At 36.9% G+C, this 21,770-nt stretch overlaps 2 protein-coding genes across 2 annotated transcripts; both read right to left on the bottom strand.

The window, feature by feature from the left end:
* Positions 1 to 95: 95 nt before the first annotated feature.
* On the bottom strand, positions 96 to 12,866 carry LOC127412634 (insulin-like growth factor-binding protein 7). Its single transcript, XM_051649178.1, has 5 exons — positions 12,409 to 12,866; positions 7,778 to 7,887; positions 5,470 to 5,577; positions 4,782 to 4,908; positions 96 to 803 (listed from the first exon to the last, which is right to left on the bottom strand). The coding sequence occupies exons 1-5, from the start codon at positions 12,806 to 12,808 to the stop codon at positions 781 to 783; spliced, it is 768 nt and encodes a 255-aa protein (XP_051505138.1). The 5' UTR covers positions 12,809 to 12,866; the 3' UTR covers positions 96 to 780.
* A 592-nt stretch (positions 12,867 to 13,458) lies between these two features.
* Positions 13,459 to 21,335, bottom strand: LOC127412633 (cytochrome c oxidase assembly protein COX18, mitochondrial-like). The gene is made up of 7 exons (XM_051649177.1): positions 21,189 to 21,335; positions 20,157 to 20,569; positions 17,546 to 17,646; positions 17,238 to 17,404; positions 16,959 to 17,068; positions 14,422 to 14,529; positions 13,459 to 13,888 (listed from the first exon to the last, which is right to left on the bottom strand). Exons 2-7 carry the CDS (start codon positions 20,556 to 20,558, stop codon positions 13,721 to 13,723), a joined length of 1,056 nt encoding a protein of 351 aa, XP_051505137.1. The 5' UTR covers positions 20,559 to 20,569; positions 21,189 to 21,335; the 3' UTR covers positions 13,459 to 13,720.
* Positions 21,336 to 21,770: the final 435 nt, after the last annotated feature.

The following is a 21,770-nucleotide window of genomic DNA, read 5'->3' as shown; positions in this document are numbered from 1 at the left end:
ATGATAAAATGTGGTATTCTTTTTTTTTTTACTATATTAACCGAAAATGTGCTCGATATATAATTGACATCTTTTCACAAAGACAGTACACTGCATACCTCACAAAAGTACATCTTTATTCATTAGTGATATACAAATATCAAACATTTAAACAAATGCATTAGATGTTTACACATTAAGAGGACAAAATTACAGTCTAATGTAAGAAGCAATGGGAAGGAAGTCTATATATATTTCTACAGCAATTACAAAAGAGCTTTAAATTCTTTCATTGTAATGTCATGAGCTTAAAAATGTGGGTCATGCTAAAGTAGGCAGCTGCATGTCTTTTTTTTTCTTTGGCTTGTTTTCACTTGAGTAATTCCTCTACATTTAGACCCAATAGTCTTAAGGCCTGAATGTATGAAGATATGGGTTCATGTGAATTTGTGCGTGCCTCTCTGTGAAATCAAATCTTGATTGGGATCCTGATTTGCACTTTACAGTATCTTATATTTACAAATATAAGTTGCTCTGCGGGCAGACAGATTATTGAGTTAGGTAACAATATGAATAAAGCAATGGAAATGTTTGGGTGTGGTTGTTTTGAGTGTGGCTGAAAAACTTCTGTAGAATAAAGTGCCCATGTGTGTTCCTTTAATGGCTCAGGCAGTTTGTGTGTGTGTGAGCAGTGATTACACAAAATGTTACGTGCTTTTCCCTATGTGCAGGTGTACAGCAATGAGGAATTGTGTTTTTCCTTAATCTTCTGATACAGCAGGACTCTCCACCAGAAACCTCTTACAGCACATCATCCTTTGTGACTGCATACAAACAGACAAGTGGCAACAATGACAATAAAGTTTGACCATTTTTCCATCATATTTATAGTTCGCTGTACAATGAGGAGGAGTAGGGTATTTTGTCATACAGCCAACCAGAGATAAAAATCTTAAACATGTTGTGGCATTACTCTTCCACACGACTGACTGTTGCTAACCCTTCTGACATTTAATCAAAGGCAGGATGTAAATTAGAGATATCTACAATTCAATTTTCACTAGTGAAAACATTAATTCTTAATATAAAAGTTATGCAATGAAAAACATTCTTGATATCAAAAATGGAATTTCAAATTATTGATAGCTTTAACTGCATTTTTACTATTAGAATTTCACAATGATCTGTCATTCACTCCTGTTCAAAACACAATTACAAATATCTAAAGAATTTCTTCCCAATTTCACATATCAGCAATATGCAAACTTGTAAAAACTCATCATTTATATATAAATAATTACATTGTTACTACTTACAAGTGCAAATGTCTATTCACGATATCAACTATTGACTTCCTAGTAAAAAGACACATTTTTTATATTTGTAATTTGGTATTCATTGGTGTCGATCATTTGAGATATCTGGAAATGGATTTCAGATATTAAATTGAAGAGAAATTAAAGATATCATAAAAGGCTTTCTTACTAGCTACTATAACATTACAGATAGCTGAAATTACCAAATAACCAAGTGAAAACAAAATTACAAATATAAATCATTTACATTTATTCTAGTTTTAAATCATCATAAAATTCTTTTTTTCAGTAAACAATTGAAATAAATATAGCAAAAAAGATTAAAAACTTTCTACATTGAAAAAGTTAAAGTCTGAACTTGAAAATATGAAGTCAATTCAAACATGTAAAAAATTAATGCTCTAGCTTATAAGTAAATATTATTTATGATTGTTTGTTATCTTTACAATGTGTCATCATGTATACATTTTAAAACTTATATTTATTCGGTACTTGTAGTAAATTTCACAGGTAAATAAAATACGTCAATTTTACTTTTCTAAGCTGGTATGCCCAGCATGCACCGGGCTTGAATAATTAATGAGCTTGCATGATTTTACTGTTTGCAAGTTTATTTACACCATTTTTATTGTTGATTTTGCCGTTACATTTGGTACATTCTTGATTTGTGAAGTCTAAAGTTTCTACTTAAAATGACCTGTTCATGATAAAAAAAAAAAAAAATTACCTTATTATTGTTACCATAATTTTGTTTTGCACACCAAGTGTTCTTGTTTCTATCACCAGTAATTCAAGGTGATGTTGTCTCATAGACTACATAAAAATGTCCTGTTGAAGGCTTACGTGTGTAATAAAAGTTCAAAATGTGAAATGTTCCAAAAAACAATTCATTTAAAATTTACTGAATGTACATCAAATTTGTAATTAAAGTTACTGTATTAACTGAAAAGTTTAAGTTAAATCTACTCACTTTAATCAATATTATGTCATGAAGTTAAGTAGATTTTACTTAATTTTATACCATTAAAATATACTTAGAAAAACTGTGTGCAAAAACTTGTGAAATAAAAATGAAGTACATCTTACTAGTGCTGATATTAAGAATGGACTTTTGCACTGGTAACAATGTAATTATTGATATAAAAAAATGATCATTTTTACAAAGTACACAGCTAATACCTGTATTTCGGATCTTAACTAGTAAGAAATTAATTAAAGATATCTGTAATTGCATTTTGATCAGGAGTAAATGAAAAATCATTGAGAAATTCTACTAGGGAAAGTTACAGAAAATTACAGATTTTACTAGTTGAAATTCCAGTTTTGACATCAAAGAGTAATGATGTCATATTTTATACAGTTGTGCTCAAAAGTTTGCATAATCTGGCAGAAAGACTTTGGCATTGATTTTGAAAATATGACTGATCATGCAAAAAACCTTTTTTTATTTAAGGATAGTGATCATATGAAGCCATTTATTATCACATAGTTGTTTGGCTCCTTTTTAAATCATAATGATAACAGAAATCACCCAAATGACCCTGATCTAAAGTTTACATACCCTTGAATGTTTGGCCTTGTTACAAACACACAAGGTGACACACACAGGTTTAAATGGCAATTAAAGGTTAATTTCCCACACCTGTTGCTTTTTAAATTGCAATTAGTGTCTGTGTATAAATAGACAATGAGTTTGTTAGTTCTCACGTGGATGCACTGAGCAGGCTAGATACTGAGCCATGGGGAGCAGAAAAGAACTGTCAAAAGACATGTGTAACAAGGTAATGGAACTTTATAAAGATGGAAAAGGTTATAAAAAGATATCCAAAGCCTTGAAAATGCCAGTCAGTACTGTTCAATCACTTATTAAGAAGTGGAAAATTCGGGGATCTCTTGATACCAAGCCAAGGTCAGGTAGACCAAGAAAGATTTCAGCCACAACTGCCTGAAGAATTGTTCGGGATACAAGGAAAAACCCACAGGTAACCTCAGGAGAAATACAGGCTGCTCTGGAAAAAGACGGTGTGGTTGTTTCAAGGAGCACAATACGATGATACTTGAACAAAAATGAGCTGCATGGTCCAGTTGCCAGAAAGAAGCCTTTACTGTGCCAATGCCACAAATGACAACACCTTGACACGCCTCACAACTTCTGGCACACTGTAATTTGGAGTGACGAGACCAAAATAGAGCTTTATGGTCACAACCATAAGCACTATGTTTGGAGAGGGGTCAACAAGGCCTATAGTGAAAAGAATACCATCCCCACTGTGAAGCATATTGGTGGCTCACTGATGTTTTGGGGGTGTGTGAGCTCTAAAGGCACGGGGAATCTTGTGAAAATTGATGGCAAGATGAATGCAGCATGTTCTCAGAAAATACTGGCAGACAATTTGCATTCTTCTACACGAAAGTTGCGCATAGGACGCTCTTGGACTTTCCAGCACGACAATGACCCTAAGCACAAGGTCAAGTTGACCCTCCAGTGGTTACAGCAGAAAAAGATGAAGGTTCTGGAGTGGCCATCACAGATTACCTTAATATCATCGAGCCACTCTCGGGAGATCTCAAACGTGCAGTTCATGCAAGATGACCAAAGACTTTGCATGACCTGGCTATACCACCTGCAAGAATTTGGGGCCTCATAGACAACTATTACAAAAGACTGCATGCTGTTATTGATGCTAAAGGGGGCAATACACAGTATTAAGAACTAAGGGTATGCAGACTTTTGAACAGGGGTCATTTCATTTTTTTCTTTGTTGCCATGTTTTGTTTTATGATTGTGTGTGTACGTGAATCCCATAAGAAATAAAAGAAATGTGTTTTACCTGGCTTACACTTTGAATGGGGTCAAAGCTGAAACAGTTTGAGCCGATGCTTCACTTCAAAAACTACATTGATGCTTCACCTCTTATTGCATCAATACATTTAATATTTTACGCATCAATATTCAACGCTTAGGTGAATCATGTGGAAGGCCCTTTAAAGTGATAAGCTGATAACATAAACAGTTATAAGAATCAAATAAAACGTTCTCTGGAAACTTATCTTGAAGATACAGAGTGTTCGAGCACATCACATTATGGAAGTAAAATGGGATGCAAACACCGTTTCATGTTGACTTTAATGTTTTACTTGGTGCTATGAAACCAAGATTAAGAACTGGGATATGCTCCTCACTATGTTGTTTTATGGATTGTGCACATGTTAGCACTTGCAGTACTGTAGGCAACAGTAGCAAAGCTTGTCACAGCATAGGTGTAGCTGACAAGAAACTGACAGTTGAAATGGATCAAGCAAACACTGCTCAACATGCTGGGACACGGTCTATACGGCCATATGCTACACACCAGAATCTCATACAAATACACAAACATTCTCTACTAATGCAAGTCTCCTCTAAATATCCTGCAGCATAACAGAGGTGCAACTGGACTGATTGACTGTAGTTCAGTCAATGATGGTTCAACTGCACTCACTCACCCTTCTTTGATGGAATGTCATTGATGGAATCCACCACGTGGATGGTGCCCACAGCCGATGCTTCGCCCTTAATGTTGCTGGCGTGGCATTCGTAGGAACCGGCCTCGTCCTTGGTAAGAGGAGATATCTGCAACAGATGGCCATATTTTTCACCCAATCTGTTTGGAATGTTTCGCTGAGTGCAGAGAACTCTAAACAAATGTAACTTGAGATGCTGTGATAAAACTTGACTGCTTCCAGAGCAGCATTGGCTTGCCAACAGTAAATGCTGGTTTTGATTTTGATTTGCATTGAAGCAATAAATAACACAATTACTCAAAGAAAATGTATAGAGTTTGGATAGTTGACATAAACTTTTAAGCAGTTTCGGTATTGTCCTGCGATATGACTATGTGCTATACTTCATCTAAGACTGTTTTAAACTAAATGTTTCCAATTCTTTTAGATTTATTGTATGTACTTTTTTGAGCTCATCTGAATTGGAACACCATGGATCATCTGAAAAGAACTAGTGAAAAGAGGTAAAAAATAAAAAATAAAGGTGATTAAAAATGAGGAGAAACTTAGATTTACAAGACCTAAGATATATATATTTCCTGTATACATATACAGTATGTAAAAAAAAAAAAAAGATTAATTGACATGTTATAAGTCAGCTACCCATGTAAATTTAGCTGAACACACTTACTAGCACCCAGCCAGTAACCTCGTGCTTTTCCGGGCCCCCACGGGTCTGTACAGCCAGGTTGTCTTTGTCCCCAGGGAGTGGCACACTTTTTCCCTTGCCATCGGACACCTATGAAAATCAATATAGCCAAACCACAAAGATTTTTTTTTCCTCCACTTGCAGATTGGACTCAACGTAGAGTTGTCCGCTTGTTAGTGAACTTTGGTGATGACTTTGGCTATGCATGAGTTTCACCAGACTCTACAGGAAAAAGCTTGTTTTCATTCAAACAGATAACTAAAGATTTTTTGGTTTCTCTAAACTATAAGCAGCTGAGAAACACAATGCATAGTATACAATAAATCTATAGAGATGTCTCTAGGGATGTTAAAAGTGGTTCAGATCTACATTGCTTTAAGGTATATTCCCGGGTCCAATACAAGTTAAGCTCAATCGACAACATTTGTGGCACAATTTTGATTACCAGATAAATACATTTTGACTCATCCCGTCTTTTCTTTAAAAAAAGTCTGAAATCTGTGTTCCAGTGAGGCACAATGGAAGTGAAATGGGGCCAATCCGTAAATGTTAAAAAACCCTAAAACAACTGTAAAAATGACAATTTAAACAACTTTACAGCTCAAATATTACACGTTTTAACAGAAGAATGAATGTAAGTGCTTTTATAAAATTATAAGCTTCGTATTTCTGTTTAAACCCTCCAAATATTGGCCCCATTCACTTTCATTGTAAGTGCCTCACTGTGACCTTGATTTTTGCTTTTTTTAAAGAAAAGGAGGAATGAGTCGAAATACATTTTTGTGGTTATCAACATTATGCCACAAATGCTGTCAATTGAGCTTAACTTGTATTGAACCTGGAAGATTATCAAGGGTGAAATTCCAAAGCCAAAACAATGTAATTTCCACCATTTCTAAAGCATGACTGCTCTGATCATAGTTGATCCCTTAAGAAAATACTGCACACATTACGTCGTGTTTATATAACTCTAACAAACTGAATAGAGTTACAGCAAAAATTACATCCTAATGTACTTGGAAACTATTAGAAAAACAATTCTTTTAAATGTTAAAAATTCCCAGGGCCTTAGATTTCCTGTATTTGAGAGCCAACTAGTGAGGGGTTAATTGTGAGGTTCTTTACTGGGAAATCACCATGAGTCAGTTGTATATCCAGTTTTCATCTCCATGCATGACTCTCCAAATCAGTGACTGATCACTGACCAGAACCAGTGCTGAACACTATGATTTATCTTTAAGGAAACGCTCAGTCTCCTGTTAGCTATACAATAGAAAAATGTAATAGCTGATTACATGTTTGATAAAATGTTTCCAGCTCCGATCCCCCGATCCCCCCCACCCTGTTTGTAGTGCTATTGTTTCAGTGTGTTTTATTAATAGAGCTAGACATCCTTTGGCTGGAGCCATTCAGTATGCATAAAAACATCCTTGGGAATGTATTTCTCTCCTTCCTCATTTGCAAATGGGATTTGGGCATGTGCTAATTAAAAATAGCTTGTCATGCAAGTCATTACATTAAATCTTAAAAACAGACATAACTAAAAATCATTATTTAAAAGTGCACTCACTAACTTTTGTCTTTGTGTCATCTTGGACTTACACTGACACCTAGTGGTTTGGATGCATCATCATTTCAAATCAATAGTTTTCAGTTTCAGATGTCATTGTAGAAATGTAGTATTCACAATCAGCCATGATTACTTCAATCAATGAGTGAAAGTGTCAAATAACAGGACGGTTACTGAGAGTAAGCGAGTAGTATTCGGCTGGTCATGTGATTCTAACATGGCAGCCCCCATGTGCAGACCCTCTCCATGTAGAATAAAACAGCTTTTATAAGGTTACTGGATTCCTCATCTCATGTGAGTGGTCATGATTTTACACATATGTTTCAAAATGACAATTAATCTCAGGAATACAGCTTTTTTTAATATGGGAAAAATTACTGAGTGCTCCTTTAAAGGTAAATTGTGTCATTTCTTTGCCACTAGCACCACCAAACAGAAAAACATTAACTTTATTCAAACTGGTTTCTCAGACACTCCCTCCATCTTTCATTGGTCAGAAAACGGACACTCATGCCATTGGTCGAGCTAATGTTGTGGAGTCAGGCCGGTTGGGATGCTCAAACAAACAGAGCAATGTTTTAAAAGCACCACAGAGTCAAATGGAGTTACTGGGTTACTTATACTGTAATTGTCCATCTACATTAAGCTGGACAGAAACAGAAAAAATGACACACTTCATCTTTAAAATGCGAGATAAAATTTATTTTATCTATTCTATACCTTCCTCCAGGTGAGCACAGGTGTTGGTATCCCGGTGGCTTCACAGCTTAGGAAGACCTGTGTACCAGTCACATTCCAGATCTCTCCAGGACCTGTGACTATAACAGGTTCTGTGCAGGAAGTGAAAGAAAAAAAAATACACAAATGATTTAGAGGTTGTATTGAAAGACTGAGGGAATATGAGCAGTGAAATAATTGACAGATTGTAATATAAGACAAAACAGGGGGTGCGTGAGTCACTTTGTGAACATTGACCTTATTTACTTTCTTAACAAATTTTTGTGGTCTTACTGTGCAGATTTTAATTAATCCGTGTATATTATTCTAAAGATATACACAAAAAATCTGCAGTTGATTTTTTCTTATCAAATATCTTGTTTCCCTTGAAAATATGCAAGATTACAGAAGTAAAATGTGTTAAGAACACAGTTACTTTGACTTTAAATTCTAAATGGGAAAATGTTATTGCTGGTCAGCCTTGTAAATTATATATCGTTTCAGAACCCCAAGCCATTACCTTAAAGGGATATTTCACACAAATATTAAAATTCTCTCATCATTCACACACCCTCATGCCATCCCAGACGCATCTGACTTTCTTTCGTCTGCTGAACACAAATGAAGATTTTAAGAAGAATATTTCAGCTCTGTAGGTCCATACAATGTAACTGAATGGTGACCAGACTTTGAAGCTCCAAAAAGCACATAAAGGCCATGTCTTCTGAAGTGATGCAATCACTTTGGATGAGAAATAGTTGAATATTTAAATCCTTTTTTACAATAAATCTCTACTTTCAATTTCAGAATTGTTAACTTAAATATTGATCTATTTCTCACCCACACTCATCATATCGCTTCTAAAGACATAAATTTAACTACTGGAGTCATATGTATTACTTTTATGCTTCCTTTATATGCTTTTTGGAGCTTCAAAGTTTTGGTCACCATTCACTTGAATTGTATGGACCTTCAGAGCTGAAATATTCTTCTAAAAATCTTTGTTTGTGTTCAGCAGAAGAAAGAAAGTCATACATATTTACACATTTAATCAATGTGGTAAGATCATAGGCGTTAAGCAGACTGGATTATCAAATATTTTTGAACAGTTTGTTTTACAGAAAGCCAGAGCCATTCTTGACAATCCTAACCACCCACCCCGTCTGGTATTCATTATAGTATGCCTAGACTTAAAAGTAATCGGTATAGGAATTCCTTTATCCCCACTGCTGTAAGGCTTTTAAACTTGTAAGGTGTTTGAATGTTGTGTTTTTATGTTAGTGTCATTTTATGTAATGAATGTTTTAATGTATTTGTATTTTATGTTCACAGATTTTATTTGTGCTGCACCAAAAATTTTAATAAATAATAATAAAGCTTGACTTGACTTGACATCTGGGATGGCATGAGGGTGAATAAATGATGAGAGAATTTTCATTTTTGGGTGAACTATCCCTTTAAAATCAGTGTGAAATGACTAGCATGTAGATCACTCAAATATGAATGAAATACTACCCAGATTTGCCTTATTTTACACGTATTTATTCACATGGGCGCAGATTCCTTGTAAGACAATTTGCCTTTACAACTTGGAAATTGATACCTTTGATACTAGAGAATAATTTCAACTCTGCGGTGCACTGGTTGTGTTCTCTCTCCCCTTTCTTTGCTTCTGTTGAGTTCTGTACATTGTTAGACATGACCCTGCTGCTTATGAGTTGATTAGCAGAAGCCAGAGCCTCTCCAGTTCTCCATGTACAGAATCCAATGGCTCTTTAAACCCAAATCTAAAATGCTGTTATAATGAATTCTATGCAGGTTCGCTGATTCAAACAGCCTGACTTTGCTTAAAACCAACAGTCTGCCTCTATGTTTGGCTAAACGAGACTCTGCTATTTGATCAGAGCTGATCTCCCTTTTCAGTACTGAAAATCCACCTGACAAGCTGGAATTTCAGACATGTCTATTCAGGGACAGCGGAATGCTACCACCCTGTATGAAAACAATGGCCTCCAGCCCTGTTCCACTGTTGAATCAACAACACATACTGTCAATGTATCTCTGTATGTGTACAATTACATTGTCCCTGTGAAATTCAACAAATCCCTTACAGGAACAAAAGTTCACCCCAAAATGAAAAATCATTAACTGATCCTTGTTGTTCCAAACCTATATGAGATCCTTTTTTGCACTGAACACAAAAGGAGATGTTAGACAGAATGAGAACCTCAGTCACCATTCGAGACCAGTGGTGACTGAGGCTGTCATTCTGCCCAAGATCTCCTTTGTGTTCCTCTTGTCTCCTTAGTTATAACTGTAAATAACTGTATAATTATCATTCTTAAGGTGCTTTTTGCAACAGTGTAGGTCAGTGTATGAGAGCTCCAGAGGGAAAACAAACCCTAACACATAGCACATGACAGCTAAATCATGTGAGTGATCTTTGGATCATGTAGAGCATTAACAAGACTAATACTCTGACAAAACTTAACCTCAAGTAGAAAAGTGGTTGTTGATGCAGCTGTGCATAAAGTTCAACACTTCCTTTTCTGCACTCTCATCCATGTCTGAGGCAGTAGAAAACTGACCTTTAAATGACTGCTAGTGGCTAGGAATACTTCAAAGCCAACTAAATGCAATTATTAACTTTAGTAAGAGCCATTATGAACTCTAAAATGTATGTGAAGTTTTTTCCTGCAGGTTGAAGATTCATGCACAGAACATTCATTTCTTTACCTGACAAAATTAAAGTTATTTGGTAGCATTGCCTTTAAATTGTTTAACTTGGGTCAAATGTTTTGGGTAGCCTTCCACAAGCTTCTCAATTCAAGTTGCTGGAATTTTGGCCCATTCCTCCAGACAGAACTGGTGTAACTGAGTCAGGTTTGTAGGCCTCCTTGCTCACACATGCTTTTTCAGTTCTGCCCACAAATTTTCTATCAGATTGAGGACAGGACTTTGTGATGGCCACTCCAATACCTTGACTTTGTTGTTCTTAAGCCATTTTGCCACAACTTTGGAGGTTTGCTTGGGGTCTTTGTCCATTTGGAAGACCCATTTGCGACCAAGCTTTAACTTCCTGGCTGATGTCTTGAGATGTTGCTTCAATATATCCACATAATTTTCCTTCCTCATGATGCCATCTACTGTATTTTGTGAAATGCACCAGTCCCTCCTTCAGCAAAGCACCCCCACAACATGATGCTGCCACCCCCATGCTTCACGGTTAGGATGGTGTTCCTCGGCTTGCAAGCCTCGCCCTTTTTCTTCCAAACATAACGATGGTCATTATGGCCAAGCTGTTAAATTTTTTGTTTCATCAGACCAGAGGACATTTCTCTAAAAAGTAAGATCTTTGTCCCCATGTGCACTTGCAAACTGTAGTCTGGCTTTTTTATGGCAGTTTTGGAGCAGTGGCTTCTTCCTTGCTGAGCAGCCTTTCAGGTTATGCCGATATAGGACTTGTTTAACTGTGGATATAGATACTTGTTTATCTGTTTCCTCCAGCATGTTCACAAGGTCCTTTGCTATTGTTCTGGGATTGATTTGCACTTTTCGCACCAAACTACGTTCATCTCTTGGAGACACAATGCGTCTCCTTCCTGAGTGGAATGATGGCTGCATGGTCCCATGATGTTTATACTTGCGTACTATTGTTTGTACAGATGGACGTGGTACCTTCAGGCGTTTGGAAATTGCTCCCAAAGATGAACCAGATTTATGGAGGTGCACAATTTTTTTTTTTTCTGAGGTCTTGGCTGATTTATTATGATTTCCCCATGATGTCAAGCAAAGAGGCACTGAGTTTGAAGGTAGGCCTTAAAATACATCCACAGGTACACCTACAATTGACTCCAATTAACCTATCAGAAGCTAACTGCCTAAAGGCTTGACATCATTTTCTGGAATTTTCCAAGCTGCTTAAAGGCACAGTTAACTTAGTGTATGTACATTTCTGACACACTGGAATTGTGATATAGTCAATTAAAAGTGAAACAATCTGTCTGTAAACAATTTTTTTGTTGGAAAAATTACTCATGTCATTCACAAAATAGATATCCAAAAGGACTTGCCAAAACTATAGTTTGCTAATATGAAATCTGTGGAGTGGATAAAAAAATGAGTTTTTATGAATTCAACCTAAGTGTATGTAAACTTCTGACTTCAAATGTAGAGTTATCATGCCAGTTACAAATGAACTAACTTATATATATATATATATATTACACACAGTATATATTAAATAAGTTAATACAAAACGTATAGGCCATGTGACAACTGTAACTTTTACAAGTTATTTATTACAGATAACTTTTTTTAACTTTACTTTAAAAGTCATTAGCACACATTTTATTAAGCTTGACCGATATCAGTATAGGCTACCTTAAGATATGAACTGTGTGAAAATGTCATGACGTTTGTAATTGGAATGTACATGAAATAATAAACTGTTAAACTATGTAGGCTCTAATGTAAAATATCTATGAATTATTATTAAAATTGATAGTTAAAGTTATTCTAAAGTTTTTCCAGAACTCAATACAAACATTAACAACAGAGCAATACATAATCATAACAGTACAATTTAAAAAACATAATTACGAAATACATTTATTTAAAATGTAGTGTCTTACCTTGTGCGCATTTGCCCTTGTTCAGAATCTTAATCTCGGGTTTTTTCTCGCTCACTGCTTTCAAATCACAACCGGTTTTATAGTTGACACCGTCTGAACCGCACACCGGGTAGTTGCTCTTGCACACACAGACCCCGAGTTTACTCTTCTTGTCTTTGTCGCTCTTGACGCACTCGAGTCCGGACGCGCAGCGTTTGAATGTGGCTCCGCGTCCCCCGCACGGCTCTCCCGCTCCAGACGCGCAGACAGAGCAGCAGCCGCACGCGTCCAGCAGCAGCCCGGATGAGCAGCCCTCGGCCGGCAGTGGCTCACACTGACTCGGGTCGCAGGCGCTGCAGCGGCGGGGAACACGGTCCGCCGCCGCCACAATGGACAGTGTTAATAGAAGAAAGCAAAGCATGGTGAGCTGTGAAGGGTCTCAGGTTGTCTGAGTTTGTTGCTTCTCCCTGGCTTGGGATGGAGTTACTAAACCCCGCCCAATAATACAATAAACTTCATCCTCTGGACTTATAACACAATCAAGACTATCCTCCTATTTTGTTAGGAAATCATTTTAAAAGTGTAGTTGCATTTTATAGTAGTTCAACTTCCTTTTCTGGGCTTAAGCAACAACAACAATTTTTAATTAGCCTAAATTATGATTTCATAGTTATGTTAAATCTAGTTCACCCAAAATTGAACATTCTGTACATGATTTAATTGCCCTCATGCTGCTCCAAATGCTTATGACTTTCTTTCTGCTATGGAAAACAAAAGATGTTAGGCAAAATGTTAGCTGCCCTCAGTCACCATTCACTTTCATTGCATTTTTACCCATTCAATGAAAGTGAATGGTGACTGAGGCTTTCATTCTGCCACGTGTTCCTCAAAAAAAAAAAATAAAAAAAAAAATAATAATATATATATATATATATATATATATATATATATATATATATATATATATATATATGGAATAACTGTATGTGAATTAAATGAAATGTGTTTGCAGAAAGATATTATAAGTAAAAGGAAGAAATCAGCTGAGCTACTGACCCCTAAAGAAAAAGAGTCCATACAAACTACAATTTCCCAAAGTTGTAATTTTTTATATCTTTAAAATCATTGTGTTAATCTTTGGAGGCATCCTGTCACTTTCTTACATCAACATATAAAGATTTCTGGCAGAAAGGTTGTAGTCTGTGTTGCCATACATCTCTGTTGACAGTTTCATGTTGTATGCATTTTGCCACCCCAGCTACAGAAATCCATGTTTTGGCCACATAAAAATTTCTGATGTGTCGATGCTCTAATTTGCTTCTCTCACATCCATCTATTTGATGTACTTGGCCACAAAGGCAGCAACGATGTCCTTGTATGGAGTGTCAGAGTCGGAGCGTGTTGGAGGGATTCGGCAGACACTCCGGAAACGAGGGGACCTCATGAGCAGGTTATGACCTAATCCAACACAACTCGAGCTGAGCCAGTAGAGAGACATGGACTATGAGAGAAAAAGAAAAAGAAGGTCTGAATTTGGATCTAATTTAAAATTCATTCTGACTGAATTCAGATTTGAATTCAGTGTGCTGTCTTTTATGAAGCATTCTCACATCTCCCATGTATTGGTCTTACGTAAGAAGAATTGGAGACACAACACAAAAATTGCAATGATAACTACAAGTAGATAAGTATGCGAGGTAGATTTGTACATGTACTGGAGATATCACAGAGAAGCTGAAAAACATATATGTCCTTTGTAACAGTCTCAACCCCCCATTTGCCCATTTTCAAACATTATCAAAAGCCTTGAAGCAGTGGGCAATAAGAGGTATATCTGCATCTAGGTACAGTCACATGCCTCTATTGTCTTTCCTTTTTAAAACAGGAAACATGGCTTGAAAATGTGAGTGATGTTTTGTTTATGTCATACATCTAGAGGCATGAAGTAGACCCTCATACATTTCACATAAAGTTACTGTACACAGATAGAGCAGATAAGGGTTGAATGGAGTTTTGCAGGGCTGGACCACTTACTGACGGGACTGTGGCGGCTATAGGAATCATCACCAGAGATAATCCTCTGATGAAGTTGGTCACATATTTCTGAAACTTTGATGGTTCTAGTTGTCTCAGGGCGAAGATCTGGAAAAACAGAGATAAACAGAAAAAGGCTGTGGAATGAAAACAAGCAAAACAATTTAGCTGCAAGCAGTAATACAGGCCAAGAACTGAAATGGGAGCAAGCACACTACACTGAGCACGACCTAAAGAACGTACAGAGTGGATATGATGTACACAACAAAACCACTTCATGAGTCACCCCAAGAGGGGTTTGAACCAGCACCCTTCAGATAGCCAGTCCCGCTTTCAATCCACTTCAACACACTGCCATGAGGTTGATAGTTGCCAAAGGGACATACCAAGCTGGGAGTCAGCACAGCCAAGCACAATGGCCGCCACGGTTAACCATGTATTGGCGTAACTTTAGAAACATAGCGAAAATCTACATTCTGCTCAGTCGTTTCTTTTCTGCTTGGTCTGAAGATCATCTAAACTAATGGTGAGAACTGGACAAAGTTTTAGTTAAAGAATAAAGTTTGGTAAAATTATTTAAAGGTCCTGTAAGTGATTTTTTTCATGGAAAGGTACGCCATAAAAAAGCCAGACTACAGTTTACAAGTGCACATGGGGACAAATTTCGTACTTTTCAGAGAAATTTTTTTCCTACTCCCTGAAAGATATTAATGAAATGAGCGCCTTGAAATATCTCACCGGTCTCTCTGACAGCTCTAGACTCTGTAAACAGCAAACAAAACAAAAAATTGTCCACGATCTGCGGACAATTATGCGTTCTACATGTCAATAATTTTTCATGTTCTCATAGTATTGTAGTTGCAACAAATTATTGAGCCATAATGCATTTTATTGCCATGTTGTTCATATTGGTTGTCAGTTGAGGGCACTATTTTACCGCTGTTATTTTTAACAACCACTTCTGCTCTCTATAAAGTTAATTTTGGTATGTTTGAAGTTTGGAGTTTTGGAAAGAGGGGGCGTGGCTAATCCAACAGCTCAGTCTTATGGAAGTAGAATGGCTGAAATCGCTTACAGCACCTTTAAAAATTATAAGCGTATTTATCATATTTGCAGATTATTTTGACCAATAGGTGGTGCTGTCCCTAAAATGCTTGAGTACCCTCAGGTCATGCTGTTGATGATGCATACTGAGTTTTGTTTAGATACACTGTAGCGTTGCAAAGATATGGCATTTTATGACTAAATCAAAATGGCTGACAGGTGATATGGAAGATCATGGTAAAAGTATCAGTATCATCAGATTCTGGATGACCCAAGGAATCCGAAGACACAGAATTCTTGATTTTAGGCCAAACGATTCAAGAGTTAGAGATTCTTGACCCATTGATTGCGCTGTTACCAATCTTGGTACAGTAAATTCCCTAAGATCATGGTTCTACTGACTCATACTGAAGTTTTTTTTTTTAATAGACCAAAGTGTTGGCGAAATAATCAAAATTCTGTTCAGTCATTTTGGTGTGGCCTGGTCTGAAGATTGTCTAAGCCATTTTTGGTGGAAATCAGACAAAGTTTGTAGGGGGACGGGGGTGGGGTGAACTAATAACCCAATAATCTAAAATTGGGGCCAGTAGTAAGAGTATTAGTATAAGGGGTATATTACAATCTCCATGAGAAGAGTAATCAGTGGATGGAAGAATTTTTTTTCTAGACCAAACAGTTCAAAACAACAGTGAATTTTTAAACTCGTGGTGGCGCTACAGAGTACATCTAAAAGACCCCAAACTTGGTCAGAAGACTATTCATGTACACTACAATCAGTGTACCAAATTTTACCATTTTCCGTATGGTTCAAGGGGCTGCCGTACACTCCCATTGGGGAATAATAAAAAGAAAACCAAAGTCTACAATCACCTGAATTGGTATGAAAGGAATGCTAGTGTCCCAAACATGAAATACTCTTTAAAAAAAAAAAAGCTCAGCAAACACTAGAGTTTACAAGTCCACACATATCTGATTCTGCACAAAGAAACGAGTACAGAGGCATCTTTGGTCACGTTGGACTATTCAGGAAATACATTTTTCAGCATCCACCACTCCCTTGCTTATTGTTCTCATGATTAGACTCCAGGCATGAGTATGTCCACTGATTCAACTCCTGGGGAAAGTACCCAGTACAGTTCAACAGGTTTAAATGAAGGGAGAATAAAAAGAGAAGTTCCAATGAGAAATGCAGCTCTTGCCTCAAAGGGAGAAGGTGGCTCTAATAATTCTCAAACCTTGACACAAGAGCCAGGAGATACAGAGGTCAGTACTGACTCAATTACTGTCTGGAGACAAAGAAGGTTTGGATCTGAGTATGCTCCTTTCAACGATGATCATTTGAAAACAAAAATCATGCCAAGTCAAAAAAAAGGAAACGTAAGACAAGACTTCGCCAAGCTCTCCAGTGCTCTGGGAAATCCTGGCTGAACATTAGGTTGACCTTGAACTATCACATTAAAACTCACATTCCCAAACCTGGAGAAATGCCTCACCTCTGTGATGAGCAGGTTAATGAGGCCAAGAGAAACCGGCATGATCCAGGTAGAGTCAGGGAGAGTGAGATCTGAGAACCACAGAGCGCCTCCTGTTGTCAGCTCTGATGCTGACCATACAGAATTATGTATGTTAGAACATTATCAGCAAATGTTTGCAATACAGAGGATAATTGTCTGTAAACCAAACTATAAAATACATTGGGGAAAAACATAAAACATTCATGCAACTAAAAAGACAACACATAAACACAATTAAGACCAACAGATGCAGCTTACCAAGGGGAACATGTCCCATTCCCAGACTGAGGTTTCGCAAGGCCAGAGACAGACACACCCACATGGGCAGCTGTACCCAGATCAGCAAACTGGCCTTGAATGGGTGGCAGTTATCACGAACATACAGCTCAGACACAATTCGTTTCAGATTTTTCTTAAAATGGAACCTGTAGATACAATTGTGGGGATTATTTTTTTGGCAGGGAAATTTAATTCCTCATTCTTGGAGATCTTTAGCTTAGGCTTTTTAGATAAAATTAAGACTTTAACCCAAGACACAGTAGATGGCATATACAATCATCTCCTACCTGCATGTTTTCTCTGACCAGCCCTTTTCTTTGGCTTTCACAGAGATCTCAAAGCGCAACTGGCGGGCTAACTCGGCTATCTCCTTCTGCAGAGCTTCAATCTAGCTGAGACAAGAGGGCAGAGGGTTTACTCTTTTTTTTGTTTTTTATTTATGGCTTAAGAAAACAGCTATTCTAAACTGGACACTGCTCTAGGGACTCAAATCTCAAACTTGGCCAGAAGGGACCAAAGTTTTCATTTATGGAAAGGAAAACAGAACTGTTGCCTGACAGTTTGTCTTGATACAAATTGTTGAAGTCTTCAGAGATGGACACCCACACACATTTTTCCACAGATACAGATCAAATGTCTTTTTGATCAAATGACAAAACTGAAATTAAAAGGGACAATAGATTTGGCTGTGTCTCTGTTTGTGGTGGTGTTTAGAAATTAAGGGAATAGATGCCCCCAAAATAAAAATTCTGTCATCCTGTACTCACCCAAATTGTTCTAAATCCATATTACTTTCTTTCTACTTTGGAACACAAAAGGAGATATTTAGCATAATGTCTGAGCTGCTCTCTTCCATACATGGAAAGCAGATGGTGACCAGGGGCTGTCAAGCTTAAAAAAGGACAAAAAAAGCACCATAATGCATAACAAAAGTAGTCCATACAACTTGTGTGCTATATTCCAAGTCTTCTGAAGCCACCCAATATCTTTGTTTGAGGAACAGGCCAAAATTAAAGTTCTTGCTTGACCACTTTGGACACTATTCCCTTTCATTCTATAGAAGAGAGACACTTGGACATTCTGCTATGAATAACTCCTTTCATTTCCCACAAAAGAAATTAACAGGGGTACTTAAAGACATCAAATTTCAGAATTTGGTTTAAAGAATTGAAATTTGTGGTGAATTTCTAATCAGACGTCTTTTTAAGAGAGATAGCCCGACATATTACAGCTACACGCTGTTGCACATCAGAAGGGGAGTTAATAGGAGAAGAGTACATTATTTTTGTTCCAATCCTTCTTGGCAAGAGAAACATCCCACAGCTGCGAGACGAGAGAGAGGGTTCTCAATAAGGCTTAAGGCATTCATTGTTTACTCTGTGATATCTACTGACCTCCAAGATGTGCCTCCCACACTTTACAAAGTGCATATAAACAAACTGCTTTGCATGGGAAGGATGTTTCCTCAATTATTTGCTTCAGAAACCTATTAAAGGGGGCATATCATGGAAAACGTGATTTTCCTTGTTATTTTGAAATAAGAGTTCAATGTAGACTTACTCTTACATTTATTAAGCACCTTCACCAGTCCACCAGACCATTTATAGAAACTAAGCTGTGAAAATGGCACCTTTTGAATTCCTAATGGTTTTGAGGACATTAACATATAAAAACTCATGTTTACATATAAATGTCTATTCAACACTCATCGCTATTGTTATGGTACTCATTTCACATGTGAAGTGGTTAGCCATTCATAATAGAAATCATTTAAATACAGAAGTCTTAAAAGTAATAGTAGCAAAAACAACCTTCACAAGATGGCTTGGTAAAGAAAACGTAATTTCAATGATGAATCAAGTCAACATTTTGATTGACGTATACAAAGACAAGAATTTTTTTTCTTTGGAATAACATTTACAGATGAATTGTTCACAATAAGACCAGGAATGGGTATTAAGTAAATGGGGTCAATTTTGATTTCATGCTGCCTTAAAGAACAGACCAAAATGTAACAAATTTTTCACTATAAATCTTGACATCAACAGTCCTTGGCGATCATGATTTCAAGTTAGATTACACTTCCTATAGTGCCATCTGGTGCTCTGCACATGCGTCAAGCACTAGGAAGTTTAAGTCAAGTCATTTTTATTTGTATAGTGCTTTTCACAACAACACAAATAATTTCAAAGCAGCTTTACAGAAAATTCTGTAATATATTAATGTCTTTGATTCATAATAGTGCGGTAAAAAAAGAAGACATGACTGTAAATTGTGCCTTAAAATAAATAATAGAAAATAATTATATTTATATTTAGACCCCCAGTGAGCAAGCTTAAAGCGACGGTGGAAAGGAACACAAAACTCCATAAGATGTTGGTTTATGGAGAAAAATAACCTTGGGAGAAACCAGGCTCAGTGTGGGGACCAGTTCCCCTCTGACTAAACAGATGGAGTAGAATGGCATTTTTAGTTATTTGTGTGCAGTGCAAGTCAACTCAAGTCATTATTTAATCGAGCTTGAAATCATGAGCGAGTCTAGAGACTGTAATAGCAAGATGTACAGTGAAAAAGGTGTTACATTTTTGCCTGTTCTCACACAAATCCAACTGTATCGCTTCAGAAGACATTGATTAAAATACTGGAATCATATGGATTACTTTTATGCTGACTTCATCTCGTTTTTCGAGCTTCAAATGCCTGAAAACCATTTACTTGCCTTGTATGGACCTACAGAGATTAAATATTCTTCTAAAAATCTTTGTTTGTTTGCAGAAGAAAGAAAGTCATACACATCTGGGATGGCATGAGGGTGAGTAAATGATGAGGGTGAACTATTCCTTTATACCACCTCTTTCAATTGACACCAACACTAATAACAGCAGCCTCTCACAAGACCTTTGCAATGATGATCGTCTGGTAGATGCCCAGTGGGAGAGTAATGGCAGTACGCAGGGCCAGTGTAGTACACATGATGCTGGCCCACCAGGGCAGTCCCATCATCTGCTGTGTGGATGCTAGAAGCTGCTCTGTCAGGCACACAGGGGTTGAGTCTGCAAACCTCTCATACCAGCTCAGTCGATCTGTGGTTACAGTTCTTCTGGGTTGAAGACCAAGAGCCAGTGTGCAGGAGGTATGTGACCTGGAGCACAGAGGCCGAGTGGTGTGATCTCTAGTGTCCAGGTAGGAGGAGTGCTGAGAAACATTTCTGATGTGGGGCCTTAGCATCACTAGGTTGTCATGATGACATATCCGCAGAGACACAACGATTGCCGACCTGGTACATTTTAGCCACATCATGTTGGGTGAACCTATATATATATATATATATAAAAGGGTTGGATCAATCAAAATGCTGTGGTGCAAACGTGTAAAAAGGTGTGTGCAAATATTAATTATACTTATTAAGCATGTTCTTGCTTACTGGCTATTGCACTATAAAGCAGTACTATGCCTCACATATACATACATACATACATACACACACACACACACACACACACACACACACACACATATATATATATATATATATATATATATATATATATATATAAATCGAGCAAAGGAACAGTTCTAATACTTCAATTTACCACAAATTTCAGTTACACCTGTAAGTAATTTTCGTCCCAGGCACACAAAAAAGCAAAATGTACATCTGGTGATCAAACCATGCATCTGGGCTTATGCTACTCTCATATTTTAGCAGGCACTTAGATTTAAAAAAAAAAAAAAGAAAAAAAAAAGAAAGATTTACTTAAATAAATTGTCACTCACTACTGGGGAAAAAGCTCGTTTATTTACCTTTTAAACTTGTTAAAAAATACCTCGGACTGTCAATAAATAATCATTAGACTCATATCTTTAAGGCTGTCAGACTGTTACAGTTACAGCTGCTGGGTCAATTGGACGAACATAAAAATTCCTCACCTTCGTAAAGTTTATTATCCCAAACGTTAGATGAGTGAGTTATTTATCACATAATTTGAGCTTTGCATGTTCATAGAAATACAATTCATTTCCCGCTGTATGTAACCGTACAATAGTCGTTCTATTCGGAATGTCACAATGAGCAAAGGCATGACAAGTCGCATAAATATGACGTCACGGACGAATTATAACACGTGCGTCAACACGAGATTTGGTTTTATCTCCCTTCTAATCCTTAAAATTACACACTAAGAATACCTAGTGGACATTTAAAAACGCACAATACATTCAAGATACTCAACGTTGTATTTTTATTCATTTTCTACAGCTTTGGTACACTTAATTTGAAATCTAAAAAGTTTCCCAAAAGCATATCAGCGCCATCTGCTGACATTCACCGTAGAATATCAAGTATTATTTCATGGTCTTTTTAAATAAAAAATGTAATTTCAGGTTCTCTGTTTCTCTCGAATCTCTCTAACTTTTAATATATTTGGCCATCACGATTGCTTATAACATTGTAGTACACACACACACACACACACACACACACACACACACACACACACACACACACACACA

The sequence above is a fragment of the Myxocyprinus asiaticus genome, chromosome 22 (genome assembly GCF_019703515.2).
Source record: "Myxocyprinus asiaticus isolate MX2 ecotype Aquarium Trade chromosome 22, UBuf_Myxa_2, whole genome shotgun sequence".
NCBI classification, from domain to species: domain Eukaryota; kingdom Metazoa; phylum Chordata; class Actinopteri; order Cypriniformes; family Catostomidae; genus Myxocyprinus; species Myxocyprinus asiaticus.
The sequence above is the reverse complement of the archived record's forward strand: the minus strand, read 5'-3'. Positions and strand labels throughout refer to the sequence as shown.